The sequence below is a fragment of the Thunnus albacares genome, chromosome 23 (assembly GCF_914725855.1).
Source record: "Thunnus albacares chromosome 23, fThuAlb1.1, whole genome shotgun sequence".
Lineage (NCBI taxonomy): Eukaryota > Metazoa > Chordata > Actinopteri > Scombriformes > Scombridae > Thunnus > Thunnus albacares.
This window is the reverse complement of record NC_058128.1, coordinates 17609569-17624239: the sequence shown is the minus strand read 5'-3', so window position 1 is coordinate 17624239 and position 14671 is coordinate 17609569. Positions and strand designations below refer to the sequence as shown.

The 14671-nt window shown below is 39.3% G+C and overlaps 1 protein-coding gene across 3 annotated transcripts in view; it reads left to right on the top strand.

The window, feature by feature from the left end:
• Window positions 1-13304, top strand: part of LOC122975106 (kinesin-like protein KIF21A) — a 39880-nt gene extending 26576 nt beyond the window's left edge. For 2 of the 3 annotated variants that reach the window (XM_044343322.1, XM_044343324.1), the window contains 22 exons: window positions 105-304; window positions 430-537; window positions 821-889; window positions 1002-1147; window positions 1255-1399; window positions 1588-1782; window positions 3408-3509; window positions 4114-4279; window positions 4577-4597; window positions 5623-5680; window positions 6772-6826; window positions 7066-7280; window positions 7473-7646; window positions 7961-7993; window positions 8223-8359; window positions 8517-8601; window positions 8711-8800; window positions 8901-9059; window positions 9180-9297; window positions 9440-9610; window positions 9788-9987; window positions 10090-13304. In XM_044343322.1, coding sequence (XP_044199257.1) covers window positions 105-304; window positions 430-537; window positions 821-889; window positions 1002-1147; window positions 1255-1399; window positions 1588-1782; window positions 3408-3509; window positions 4114-4279; window positions 4577-4597; window positions 5623-5680; window positions 6772-6826; window positions 7066-7280; window positions 7473-7646; window positions 7961-7993; window positions 8223-8359; window positions 8517-8601; window positions 8711-8800; window positions 8901-9059; window positions 9180-9297; window positions 9440-9610; window positions 9788-9987; window positions 10090-10147 — 2705 coding nt within the window. In that variant the 3' untranslated portion in view covers window positions 10148-13304. The remainder of the gene's footprint in view (window positions 1-104; window positions 305-429; window positions 538-820; window positions 890-1001; window positions 1148-1254; window positions 1400-1587; window positions 1783-3407; window positions 3510-4113; window positions 4280-4576; window positions 4598-5622; window positions 5681-6771; window positions 6827-7065; window positions 7281-7472; window positions 7647-7960; window positions 7994-8222; window positions 8360-8516; window positions 8602-8710; window positions 8801-8900; window positions 9060-9179; window positions 9298-9439; window positions 9611-9787; window positions 9988-10089) is intronic. The other variant, XM_044343323.1, reaches the window with a different exon arrangement.
• Window positions 13305-14671: the final 1367 nt, after the last annotated feature.

Genomic DNA, 14671 nt, shown 5'->3' with positions numbered 1-14671 from the left:
GAAATTAAAAGTCCACAGCTAATTTTCAGTGAATCTGGTTCCTTCTGAAAAAACAAAAACAAACTCTAAAGCTTGTCTTTCCTCCTTTTCTTGCGGCTCTCCAGGTTCAGTGGAGACATGTACAGAGGAGAAGGCAAAGAAGATTAAAGCAGAGTATGAGAGGAAGCTGAGCTCCATGAACAAAGAGCTGCAGAAGCTCCAGTCAGCTCAGAAGGAGCATGCCCGCCTGCTGAAGAACCAGTCCCAGTACGAGAAACAGCTCAAGAAACTCCAGCAGGACGTGACCGAGATGAAGAAGACCAAGGTAGAGAACAGAAATGAAATATAATATGCAATGTATTTTTTATTTTTCTGTATGTGCTGTTCGTGCTTGGCATATAAGGCAGAGTGGTCTTGTTGCAGCACTGCTATTCTGTGTTTGTCCACAAGGTGGTGCTGATGCGTCAGATGAAGGAGCAGCAGGAACGCAACAGAGCCACAGAGTGCAGGAGGAACCGAGAGATCGCCTCTCTGAAGAAAGACCAGCGCAGAGCTGAGGTGAGATGGACACAGAGTTTTTTTCTATTGTTTTATATATTATTTATCATAGTACTTCTATTTTTTAGTGTTTATTTTATAGATAAACAGAGATGTAAGAGAGGATAAACCCGCCTAAACTTTTTAGGCTGGTATGACATTGTGTCAAAAAAAAAATTGAGGTAGTGAAAAGAAAATTTGTTGATATATGATGTTGTTCCTCAAATTGAAAGTTCAGTTTTTCAGCTTTAGGATCCATCTCTGTACATGACAGTTTCTACATAATATTCATCTCTTCTTACAGCACCAGCTGAAGCAGATGGAGGCTCAGAAGAGACAACAGGAGTTGATCCTGCGCAGGAAGACTGAAGAGGTGAGACAAACGCTGACACATAGAAGAGGGAAGGGTAAACAATAATGTTGGGTTTTTAATTTGTTTATTGTCCTGCTTCCACTCTAATGTCCTGTTTTGTGAACTGTATCAGGTGACAGCGCTTAGGCGGCAGGTGAGGCCTGTGTCTGGCAAGACAACCAGGAAGGTGAGCTTACCTGAACCTCTTCAGGAGCAGTCGCATCGAGCCGCCCCAGGAAGGCTGCAGTCCGCTGGGGCGTCCCACTCCAATGGAGCCAGGTGCAGCATCTAAGCATCTAATGTGTACAGTACATTTGTGCGGTGCTGTGTATTTTACAAAGGAGTGTTTGTTTGAAGAGTCCTAAAGCAGCAGTCTCTCTCCTCAGGAGTTCTCCAGTGCGGATGGGAAGTATCTACCTCAACCGGACAGCCAGGACCAAATGGCAGTCACTGGAGAGACGCATCACTGACATCATCATGCAGAGGATGACCATCTCTAACATGGAGACGGATATGAACCGACTGCTGAAGGTAACAGGTCATGGTACAGAATGATGTCAAGGAGAACCTTGGGAAAGAAATAGAAAATGCCAGATGAAAGCTTTAGAAACATGAGGGGAATCTATTCAAATAGTTTATATAATGAAGAGATTGCATTCAAACTTTTGATGTCCACATTTCCATTCTTCTTTCCTTTCCTCCCTCTTTCTCCTCCCCAGCAAAGGGAGGAGCTGACCAGGCGGAGGGAGCGAGTTTCCAGGAAGAGAGAAAAGATGGCAGTGGAGGGGGCGGACGCCGACCGCTCACTGGCCTCCCTTAACGAGGAGCTAGAGTCTCTGAGCGCCAACATCGACTACATCAATGACAGCATCGCAGACTGCCAGGCCAACATCATGCAGATGGAGGAGGCCAAGGTGAGGCGGTGGGGAATCTCAGGAATCTAATTACTCATAATAAATTATGTTAAGCTAAGTATGAAAGCAAGGGTTTTTACAGTTAGTATAGTCATTGTAATATTCACAGAGCACTTTTTTTAGTATTGTAGTAAGTGTTTACATAGTTGGAATTAAGACAGTAGATGTGCATTTATACAGACACTTAATTGATAACATAGAGAACACTACCTCATTAGCTAGTTTGGGCCTGTACTGGACTGTCAAGTGAACAATAGGGAAATAATTGCACAGTTAAGCACCACTGACAGCTCCCAGAGCATTTTGAACTGCACTCTGACAAACAAGTATTAAGTGCTTATTTGTCAGAAGAACAGTGGCTTAATAAAACAATTACTGACAGTGCTGCCCATTAATGCTGACAAGAGTTTAGCTCAGCTTAACAATGCAGAATGAGCAGAAGTTCATAAATGTCACTATATGTGTTATTTGAACATTTGCTCTGCATAGCCTTATAGGTTCATATGGCACATTCACTCTGTCAGCCTTTCGTGGTGCTCCATAAATAGTTTTTAATTAACTATTATTGAACTTAAACAATGAGCAAATTTGAAGGGAAAAAAACTGTGCCAGAAAGTGTGAGAGTGGCAGAAAATTACTGTAGTTGCTTGTATCAGATGCCTGTTTGTCAAAGTGGCTCCAAAATCCTGTGGGTGTTGTCATCAGTACTAAACTGAGGTAGCAGTGGGTGCACTGCACTAATATTGTGTGGGTTTATATGTGATTAATGTTGAATACCTGTCTGTACAGTCCCTGTTGCACAAACGCCTACACATACATGCAAAACATGTTCAAAAAGCATGTTTAAATGCTGTTGGAACAGGTGGGGCTTAGGATTCAGTTGCAGATGTTAAATGTACCAGCTAACTCTGTTAAATGTTTGTGTCTGGATGGTAACCCTGGATTTGCAAACTATCATAAGATTTGTAGGAAGTAGTAACTTGAACCCACACCACGTATCAAGTGATCATTTTAACCCAAACCATGATCTTTCTCTAACCCTAACCAAGTGTTTTTTGTGCCTAAACCTAACCAGACCTATCATAAAACAGCAAGACTATTTTGAAGTGGCTCGCTAGAGTTTCACAAATCTAGGGTTACCATCTAGATACAACCTTGTTAAATTCTGATTAAGTGTTTCTTCAATTTTAGTAACTTCTGGCTAGTTTCACACTTGTGAGATATGAAATTGGGTTGCATTAAAATTTGAGGAATGTGTTAGCTAGTTAAGACTTAAGTCGTGTGTAAATCAGAGAAACATTTGCAGGAAGTCACTGTAGCATCAAAAATTTTTTGAGCCCAAAATGTAAGTATGACTCTGCAAACATGTAAAAATATGTGCGTTGTAGAGTTAATAGTATACAGTTTAGAATGAGAAGAGGAAAATATCTGATGACGCTAAGCTAACTGATGTCATTTAGGCTAACATTAAAGTAATTTTAAAGACGCTATAATAAATAAAAAAATCAACATATAGGGGCTTCAACATACACTTCAATGAAATATTACACAAGATATATTATAAATACATTATCCTATGACTTACAATGCCACTTGAATGAATGTGTTATTATTCTTTGCTACAGGAGGAAGGAGACACAGTGGATGTTACCGCGGTGATCAGCTCCTGTAATCTATCAGAGGCTCGTTTCCTTCTGGACCATTTCATGACGCTGGCCCTCAATAAGGTACCTGCCACCTTCACCGAATTATGTTATTAGTGTGTCTTTGTTTGCATTCAAGCACTGACAAGAGGTAAAGTCAGGTTTCTGTATGATGCAACTTAATCATACTAATAAACTCCTAAACATAATTTGACAACACATTTCTATCCAACATAGATTAACTGTGAGATAACACAAAGCTTTCGTTTTTTATGATTCATTTGACACTTATACCCTTTGAAATAAATGAATATTGTTAGTTGCAACTTGTTCACATTTTCTCTGTTCATCTTAATCTTGCTTTCATGGCCATGGCTCCTTTATATGATTGAATTTAATCAGACTTTAAATGGAACAACTTGATTAAATTAAGCTTAAATTAGATTAGATAATTTGATGAAAGCTAATTGGTCCGGTGTGGAAATGCATTCAACCCAGCAGCAAAGAACAAGACAGATAAAACAAATGAAGTAGTGGAAGCAATTACAGCAAAGACACAGAGCCTTCATTATGTTTGCCTATTTCTGTTTTAAAAAGCTCTTTCACTGTTAAATATTGGCAGTTTAACAGAGCAGTGTAGTAGTTGTATCTCCAGTTTTAACCTTTCTGCTGGATGGTGGCTTGTCAGGGTCTGCAGGCGGCTCAGAAGGAGTCCCAGCTGAAGGTGATGGAGGGCAGGTTGAAGCAGACGGAGATCAACAGCGCTACCCAGAACCAGCTGCTGTTCCACATGCTGAAGGAGAAAGCTGAGATCAACCCTGAGCTGGACGCCCTGCTGGGCAGCGCTCTGCAAGGTAGGAAACGTAGACGAACCAGTGGGGATACCGGTCTAAGCATGTCAATCACAATCACCTTTTCAATCATCTTTTCTCTTTTATCATATGGCTGCATTTTATTTTACAGGCTTCCGTTTTTGTAGGTGTATAAAGAGAATTGAGAAAGAAGATTGTTGTTGTTTGGACAGAATGTGTTAATTTACTCCAAAATATTCATAAGCCTGTAAAATAAAGAGTAACCCTTTTTCTCATCTTTGGGTTTGATTTTGATTTGATTTCTGTTTGTTTTCTCTGTTGTTGTTGGTGTGAACTCAGAGTTAGGTTACCTGTCGCCAGGTGAGTAAGAGATGCATAGTCATGTGACTGTGTTTGAGAGAGCGTGGCACATGCACACTTCAAGATTTCCACCAAATTTCCACCCAGTTAAAGGAAACTATGGAATTCAACTAAAAGATTGAAAAGAACAATTGACTTTTTACAAAATAAATAGTTTAGAACATAAGTCAACATTTGGTCCTTGAAGTAGATTTTAATATCTTTAAAGTGATGTGACAGGAAACCAAATGAGTTTTTGCTTTTTTGGGCACTTAGAAAAACACCTCTTAATTATATTTAGACATGCAAATGAAAAATAATATATAAAAACTGATCAGTCTCTTACCTTAAGATTCCTGAATTTGAAGCATTAAAAACTGCTTTGGATTTGAAGAAATCTTGTATTGTGCATCAAGCCCCAGTCCTTTTAAAAACTAACCCAGTTGCAGTAACTCTGCCATGATGTGCATGACGTATTGTGTTAAGTTTTCCCTGTTACCCCACCTGCTAGTCAGTCCCACTTTATCAGGTTGTTGGTCACTAAAACTTAACAGCAGTCAAAAGCCAAGTTGCATCACGACTCAAAGCTTAAGTCTTGTGTACACAGCAGTTTGTGTGTCTCCCTCAACTTTGTTTTCTTTCTACATCCGTGTAGTTCTATATTTGTGTTTTTTTTTCCCTTTCTCTCTCTACGTTCACACAGGACAAATACCCAGACACTGTAGCTCTCAGTTGCATTAAACTAATGATCCCTTATTGTCTCCCTTTATCTAAAACTAAACCTGGTGACCCCTCATTTTGTTTTAAACTGTTAAAGCTGCCATCATCATTGTGCTGTAATATTTCTGAGTGTGATTTTTCTTATGCAAGCAATTCAAAAATGAACATAAATTAAGAAAATAACATGATTTCTAGAAAATGTGTGTTTACAGACAAGCCCTTAAGGAAAATGCACATACGTTTTGCAAAGTGAGTGTCAAACATATACAGAATGTTAATGTTAATGTGTGTATGTGTGTGTGTGTGTGTGTTTCTCCCCGGTGCAGAGAATGGAGATGACAGCAGCAGTGATGAGTCCACCCCCAGCCCAGCCACAGAGGGCAGGTAAACACAGCCTTAATGTACAATACAATAAGAAACTCATTACGAGTTAAGAGTTTTTTCTGAAACTTTTACAATAATCAAGTCCTTTTCATGTCATAGCAGGTACAGCACAGGTGTAATTAATAACACTAATTAAGTCTGTATTCCATTCAGCTGTGTCACTGCCAGGGCCCTGGTCTCGTGCGTGTTGATTCACTGACCTGACTTACTAGAACAAGCCATCATTAATGTTATTAGACACACCTGTGCTTTCCCTGCTATGATGAGTCAGAGTGTCTGCTGTGGAAAAAAAGCCTGTTAAGTCCAGGGAGTATTGTGACGCTTCCTTCAAAGGCCTTGGTTTTATGATGTTTTCAGTTATTCTAGCGTATTAGACCTCTGCTCAGGTGGAGGTTTGACAAAATTATATGATGTCGCTAATTAACATGCACAAATGAATTGATAAAAGTTGTCCAGCATGTTCATCAAAACTAACAGGACAGTGAGACAGCGAGAGGAGGTCTAATCAAGCCATAAGTGAAAACACCTGTGTGAGTGGAACATGAGGTTTTAAGAGAACTTGCATGTGTATTTTAGTTCATTACATAGTGGAAGCAGATAGTTAGGGCTGCAACTCACATTTATTTTCATTATCGATTAATCTTCCAATGACTGTCTTTATTAATCGATTAATCATTTGGTCTATAAAACATAAAAAAATGTCCACCACAATGTCCTGGAGTCCAAAGCGATGCCATCAAATGTATTATTTTGTGCAAAATACTCCATTTATAGTAATGTAAGACCGAGAAAAGAGAAGAAAAACAAATTCATACATTTGAGAGCCTTGAACCAGAAAATATTGGCATTGACACTTTTGCTTGAAAAATGACAAATAATGGATTATGACAACAGTGGCCAGTGAAGTTCAGGATTATGGTTTACTACAGAAATAGTTAAGTAATGAAATAATAACAAAAATAAAAAATAAAACAATTGATTAATGTCATTCTCAGTAGATCGACATTACAGGCAGCAGCAGTCTTTTGTTTCACCTGATCACAACTGTTACACTTGGCATATCTGAACGAGCGTCTCTAACTGTGTTTCAGCACACTGGCATCAGATCTAATGAAGTTATGTGGTGAATCCAGACCGAGAAGTAAGGTAAATGTACTGTGCATCACAATGTGATATATTATAAATAAGATATCTACTGTGTCACACTTTTGTTACTGACATGTTTCCATGTTTCACTAGTGGTAAAAGTCTTTCAATACATATGTAACAGCAACTTTTTAAACTATATTCCACAATAGTTATTGTTAGGCTTTGGAATAGTTAGTAAGTGGTTTGTTGACTTGCGAGTCTGCTGATTAGTGAGACAGCATTTCTGGTCCCTTTAGGCTCGCAGGCGGACCACCACCCAGATGGAGCTGCTTTACGCCGGCAGTGGGGATCCATCCTGTGAATCCCCCACTGGAGACTTTTCGGCCCCTTTGCTCCCCCTCACAGAGCGCCTGGAAGGCCTGGCAGACATGCAGGGTCATACGGCTGGTCAAACCCCTGACCGCGAACAAACTGTTTCCCCATCTGCACTGTCTGCCAGGCCAGCTGGCATGTAAGTATTAAAGGCCCCATTTCTCTGTGGTAGACAAGTATCTCAGTGTTCTCTTTTGAAATGATAGATAGTCCATCATGTCATAATTTAGTTGATATAAAATATTGGGAGTTTTAGTCTTTAAGCAAGTTTCTTTCTATATTATGATTAGCACCAGTTCAAACTGACTCCTGACACTTCTACTGTCCATAGTTCTGGTTCCAGGTCACCTACAGGGACTGAGAGGAGGCAGCTAGAGCGCTCACCCCTCACCCGAAGGAAGATGCAAGAGAAAGGACCGACAGCGACACACATCCCAGCACCCACACACACACCTCCGGTCAGCACAGCAGAGACGAAAGCTAAAGGCAGTGACTACAAATCGATGTAAGTGAGAAGTAGCATTAATCAGCTCAACAGCAATGGTCTTTGTTTGAAAAAAATAAACCAATAATTTGGTTTAAATACCTGCAAAACTAATTACATTTCCATCAGCTTTAGCTATACTTATGGTAAACATGGTAAACCTTCCCTAAACAGCTGACGTTAGAATTTAGCTCAAATACAGCCGTGCTCAACTACAGCCTCGCAGAGCTGCTAGCTCTGTTTCCTAAATTCAAAATTTGACCCAACTGATTACTTTCAACTATGTTACAATATTAGACCTCTTTGTTTGATGTTATTTTGTGTTGCTTTTTCAGGTTAGAGGAGTCACCTGTATTTGAAGGCCACAGGTAATCCTCATCTCATTATTCATTTTTTAAAATGTCTAATTTTGTCTCTTTTGGGCTACTTATCTTAAAATACAAATTGAAATGTACTCTCCATTATCTCCATTCTCAACGCTCTTATTTGTATCTTATTTTAACTTTTATTTTAACTCTACACAGTGTAACCAAACTGATTAGTAAATGGAAACCAAATTCACTATGTATAGTTTTGATTGTTTCTTGTGTATTCTAGAGGTGTGATCAACCCTGTGACGACCCCTAAGAACAGCCGGGGGGCCAAATTTCAGTGCGTCTATGTAGCCGAGGGCCACACCAAACCAGTTCTCTGTGTGGACGCCACTGATGATCTGCTCTTCACAGGATCCAAAGGTAAAATTGCTTGTAACTCAGGTTGCATCATGGCACTCATTGAAATTACTGCCCTCAAAGATACATTATTAACCCTCACCATTAACTTTGAAAATGTTTTTTGTCTATATTCTAACCTGTGTGTTCATACTTCTGTATGTTTGTGTGTGTGTCTCAGACCGAACATGTAAGGTGTGGAACTTGGTGACAGGTCAGGAGATCATGTCTCTAGCGGAGCATCCCAGCAGTGTCGTCTCAGTCAGGTACTAGCAAACTGTTGCAGAAATAGTGGGGTTTAGCTGTAATAGCAATATTTGGATATGCTTCTTTTAATTCATTATTATTGTTTTCCCTGTTTTTGTTATATTTCAGATACACTTCCAGCCTCGTCTTCACAGTTTCCACTGCTTACATCAAAGTCTGGGACATTCGAGATTCCGCCAAGTGCATACGCACTCTCACGTAAGTACACACACTCCTATTTCCAGCATCTTTGTACCTTATCATTGTGTAAGTATAATGCCCCTAATAGGTTTCTGTTATACATTTTTGTGTACGCTAGGTCGTCAGGTCAGGTGGGCTCAGGGGACACCTGTTCATCAGTCAGGAGTTTATCCATCCCACCAGGAGAGAGTCAGATCAACCAGATCGCACTCAACCCTTCTGGCTCCTTCCTATATGCTGCTGCTGGCAATGCTGTGCGCATGTGGGACCTCCGCAAGTAAGTTCACACACAGATTAGAGTTTTAGTGGTACAAACTATTTCTCAGAGGCAGAGCAGAATTCATTTCATTAATAAAACTTTGTTAAAAAAGGGTTTATTGGTCTTTTTCTTCTTTAGGTTTGCGTCCACGGGGAAGCTGACTGGCCATTTGGGACCTGTCATGTGTCTGACTGTTGATAAGTTGGGTGGTGGACAGGACATTGTGCTCACTGGCTCCAAAGACCGCCATATTAAAGTAAAAGACTTCACACACACACACAAACACACAGAGCTGTACACACATAAATTAAATTGCATTTCTATTCGGGAGATGTGCGCATTTATTGAATCAAAGATCATGGATGTATCATAGATATGAAATATGTCTGTGTTTCCAGATGTTTGAGGTGGCAGAAGGTGCTCAGGGTAGCATCAGCTCCAGCCATACGTTTGAGCTTGCCCATCAGGACAGTGTGGAGTCTGTTGCCGTGCATGGAGACATTTTTTACAGCGGCTCCAGAGACTACTACATCAAGAAGTGGGACTTGGCCAGTAAACAGCTGCTACAGGTAGTTCAGGAGCTGTCATTAGTAAACGCTTTTGGGATCCACTGTCAGTTATTGCTCAAGCTTTTTTCCCCAGATTTCAATATTTATATGTAAAATATAAACTGAGAAAACTTATTGAGAACACAGAATAAACTAATCTTGTGTCCTGCACTGACAGTTGGCTTCTGTTTCCTCTAGCAGTCAGTCAGTGCCCAGGCAGATTGGGTTAGTGCTCTGGGTGTGGTGCCAGGCTGTCCGGTGCTGCTGAGTGGGTGCAGAGGAGGGCTGCTGCGCCTCTGGCATGCTGACTCACTAGCACCCCTCGGCGAGGTCCGGGGACATGACAGTCCCATCAACGGCCTGGCCACCAACAGCAGCCAACTGTTCACCGCTTCTGAGTAAGTCCCAGACAAGTTAATTAGCATGTTTTTTTGATACTGATTAATAGGACTTGTTGTTGGTGAACTTTTGCTGTGTGTGTGTGTGTGTGTTTTTAACAGTGACCGTACTGTGAAGATTTGGGAAGCCAAAGGATCTCTGGAAGATGGAGTTCACTGACTAATCATTGACGAATCATCTACTGGCCTTCACCCAATCAAAACCAAACATTCATCTCCTATAAATTGGTGATGTCTTGTATGGGAACCCAAAGTGGGTCTGGGACCTGAAACTGGCAAGTTTAGTCTAATTAAATGTAACTTCACTCAGTCTTTCAAGCTGAATGCAGTTACTGATATTTTAGGTCAAGATGGATCACCACAAACCCAGTGGAGTCTCATAAGTCTCCAGTAGGACCACAGAACAGCTGCAGTGGACAGCTGTTCTCACAACTGCAAGAGACAATGATAAAAATGAAAGTAAAAATATGGATCCTGGAGTCTCTCCTGTGCGTTCAACATTCCTCTCCTCAGTCCAGCACAAGATGACATGGATACATTCTGTGCATATTGTGATTTATGTTGGAGTTGCTGGGAAAGAAAAATCAATTTTGGTGCAACCCTTTTTACTTGCTGGCACCAAATGTTGCACATCAAAATTAAGACTGCTGAAATGGTCTGTGTACCATGACAACACTATCGCAAGTCTTACTCATGGATATCTCTGCTTCACCAGCAAAAAGTGTGAGTCTGTCCTGTGTCTCAGTGTTTCTTGTCTCTTCTATTGCTCTCCAGGTTATTTCAGGTATGTGTGCTCTCTGTAACCGAGGACCAAATAACTACTGAAACTGCGTATGGTCTTATTCTTCAGCTGTTACTGCCAAACACTTTCATGGAACAAAAGAGGCCTCTAAATCAAACATACTGTGTTCCTTTGACGGGGTTCCTACAAATGTCCTACTTCAAATTTCTGGATTTCCTTTTTTCCAGTGTTTCAGTCAATGTTTTCAGTGTTCATCAAATCAACTGCTGACCAAAATTATAAAAGTATGTGTATCAAAGCTGAACAGATTTCCAACATACTGCCTTGCAAAAGCAGACAGCAGTAACTACCGAAATAGTGAAGGTGAAAAAAATGGGAGAAGTTTGAAGGCTACTTTGGCAAACTGTGTAACAGATAATTTTTTTTAAAAAGTGCTCAGTATCTACAAACAGAATGTTTTCTTTCAGTTTTCTTGTCCATTTGCACAGCTGAAGTAGTTAATGAATGGAAATGTAGTTTAATACATTTTAAAAATATGATTTTAAAGTAACTTCACCTCTAGATTCAGAGACTGAGGCAGCATGTCAGCTTTTAGCAGAACTGGATTAACTGGTGTTCCTTTTTTTCTCTATCAGTCATAGCTACTGCCTTATTTATTTGGTATTACTAACTTAATTACTAAGATTACTAAGAGCATCAGATTATTTGATTTTAATAACAGGAAACAATTGGAAATAGTGGAGTTGGAAAATTAGCTTTCACTAGCTAGCCTTAACTAGCTAGAGTGCACTAACTCCTGTTTGTTGTTTTGTTCACTTTTCTCTGACATGATGTTTTTTATATGATAAAACAGATGTCAAAAAGTCAATAGTGATCTTTCTGAGCAAATATATACAGTAGTTACTGCTTTTTGTCTTTGTATGGCAGTGTACTTGTCTGACCTTTTCAAGAAAAACAGTGTAGTTAAACTGTAACTTGTAGAAACCCAAGTAGAACAGCTGTTACATTAATAACCAATAATAGAGTTGTCTCAGTGTTGCATACACTCATAACAACTTTGATATTTCACACCGAGGTAAACATTGTTTTCTTTTTTCATCAATTATGTGCTGTCAGTAGTCATATACAGCAGCTGGGTTCCTGGTTTCAGTATTCTGTAGTTGATGTGCAGGTGGTTTCCTCAAAGCATCTGTAGCCTTAAGTGGTGTTTTAGTTTCCTCTGATGAGTGGTTTTACTTTCCCGTCAGCACGCTCTCCTCTGGTTTCTCTGACATACATCTCTTAGAACTGCAGCATACATTTTCTCACTTCCCAGATTTTGATTCCTCGCATGAAAAGGTTACCCACTACCCACAGTATTTGCTTTCTGTGACCTTTAGTAACCGTGCAACACTGAAGAACTAAAAACTGGAACTTTTGCTGGCGTCTTATAGCATGCAGTTCAACACTTCAAGGAGAGGATTGATGAAGAACTGTCATTTTATGTCCTCATATGGATTTTTACCATGTAGGGACGTGACCCTTTGGACAAAAGCTATTTTTCTCTGAAAAATGTGAATGTAAACCATTCATGTTGATGGCAACAATTAAGCACCTTCTAATTCCTAAGTCATGACATATGAGATACATACTTTGTTGAAGCACGTATCCCCTGAAAGATGTGTTTGTACAAGTGTTTTTTCTCAAACCAAGTGATGTGACAACGTCTCATTCCGTTCTCCGTGTACAGTACTGTTCACCCCCACTGTCTCTAAACTGCATACATGCTGCAGTTGAGCATTTCAAATATCATTCAGTCTTTTAAAATGAGCCTAAAATGCTACTATTTATTTATATTTTTCTTTGATTTTTGATTTTGCTGTTGTGTCCTCCTTATCAATCAGCATCAGAGATTTTGAACTTATTTTCATCTGAGGCCTCTGATATCTTAGCATCATAGATGATGGACTGCACAAAAATTATAGGCTGGGTTTCTCCATAATTAGAGGTGTATTATCAGTGCCTGTGTTAAATCCTAAAGTGTAGTTAGTGAGTGTAGAATCACTACTTGATAAATGTGGGCTATCCCTCATTAAAACGGTCAGGTAACCAATTTAATCATGAGTATCCTCTAAATGTATTGGAAAAACACTTGCTGCTCTGGTTTGGATATTGGAGGTAGACATTGTTAGCAATGCTACAGTCAATGGGGCTAAAATAATTGCACTGAAAATGTTCATTTTTGCAACTTTAAAGCTGTTTCCCAACTGTCTCATAACAAACTTTACCGCACAGTACTAAAGTAATATTAGTTACAGAAACTGGTTTTCGGTCCCATTGATTTGCACTTGAATTGCTGCAGAAATTATCCCCAAAAAAAGAAACAATATGAGCTGTGGGCTAAGTGTTCCCAGTTCATGATGAATCAAATAGACTGTTTAAATCATAATTATCCTTCTAATTGTAGTTGTATCTTTTTTAAAATTTGACTGTAAATCTGCTCTTTTGTAAATACGACTGTTGTTTTCTTCCTGCTGATTCTCTTGAGCACAAGTGATTAAAATATCAGATGCTGTGTGAAAATAAATTTTAAAAATAAAAAAAAAATAAAAGTATCTTTTTTGTCTTTCAAACTGTATGAATGCCTTATGACCACATGGTGGTAGTGCAGTGTAATGACGTGATGTACTGGATAAGTAGTCATATTGGATTAGAGACTCCGGAAATGTGTGTAGTTGTGAGCATTGTGTTTCTTTGTCATAATTTAACTGCACACAACTGCTTTGAGGGTGATTTACACCATTTAATTTTTTCACCTTCCACTTGTTGAATCATTTCCATCATGACTGAAATGAATGCAATGCAATATCTACATCCACAGCTCATGAATACACCATAAAAATGACAAAAATTCAAATGAAGCAGCCTCATCATAGGAGATGGCTTGCACTCTGTCAGCTTGAGCGAGCAGCAGCACTAACATAAACCAGATAAAACCACAATATCACAATATATTTCACATGCTTTGCAGTAATGTTAGCTTACCTGTCCAAGAAGAGATGTAATACTTGTCTTTTAAAGAGGGAAATGTGGGAGTATCCTCATTCAAGAAAAATAATAACACAGTTTCACCATGCATACATTATACAGTATATTATCTCACAATAATTTACATAATCTCTGGATTCTGTCTGTAATCATCATTTCCCTACAGCTTGTTTCATTCCTTCTTTAATTATAACTGCAGGCAGTAATATTGTGTCCTATGATTTACTCCGGAGGAGGAATTGCAGACAGAGACAGCGAGAGGTGAAAAAGAGCAAGAAACTCCCCCTGAAGACATAAAGGAATGTGAACAGTGATAGAAGGCTCAATATTTAACGTTGAGCTGTACTGTAGGCAGAGAAGTGTTAATTGGCCTCACAGGAGCGGAGCATTGACTTGCTGCTGCCTCACACTGTGTTGTCTGCTTTATTCTATTCTATTATGTGCTTTCAGATGACATAACACACCCCCACAATACATACTGCAACTTGATTAACTCAACTTATTTAATTTCTCTGCTATTTTTGACAGGAGACTGATTATTTTTCATTTTGAGAAGTGTGACTGATTTGCATTGATGTCAAAATAGTATCAGCTTGCAAATCAGCTAACTACCATGTCCTCACTGTATATACCCATATGATTTGCACACATGCTAGTGCATATAATAGAGGATCACATTTTTTAACAAATTAGCTTTCCAACATTGTTGCTCTTTTTTCAGTGGTTCCCAACCTGGGGGTCAGGACCCCCACAAGTGATCACAAGATAAATGTAAGGGTCACCAGATGACTACAAGGGAAGACAATAAGAAATACAAAACACTGCTACGCAAAATTATGTGTTTTTAAGAATTTTCTCTTTTTTAATTGTTGTGAAATACTGTATTGTATTACTGTTTCTTATAGACATACATTT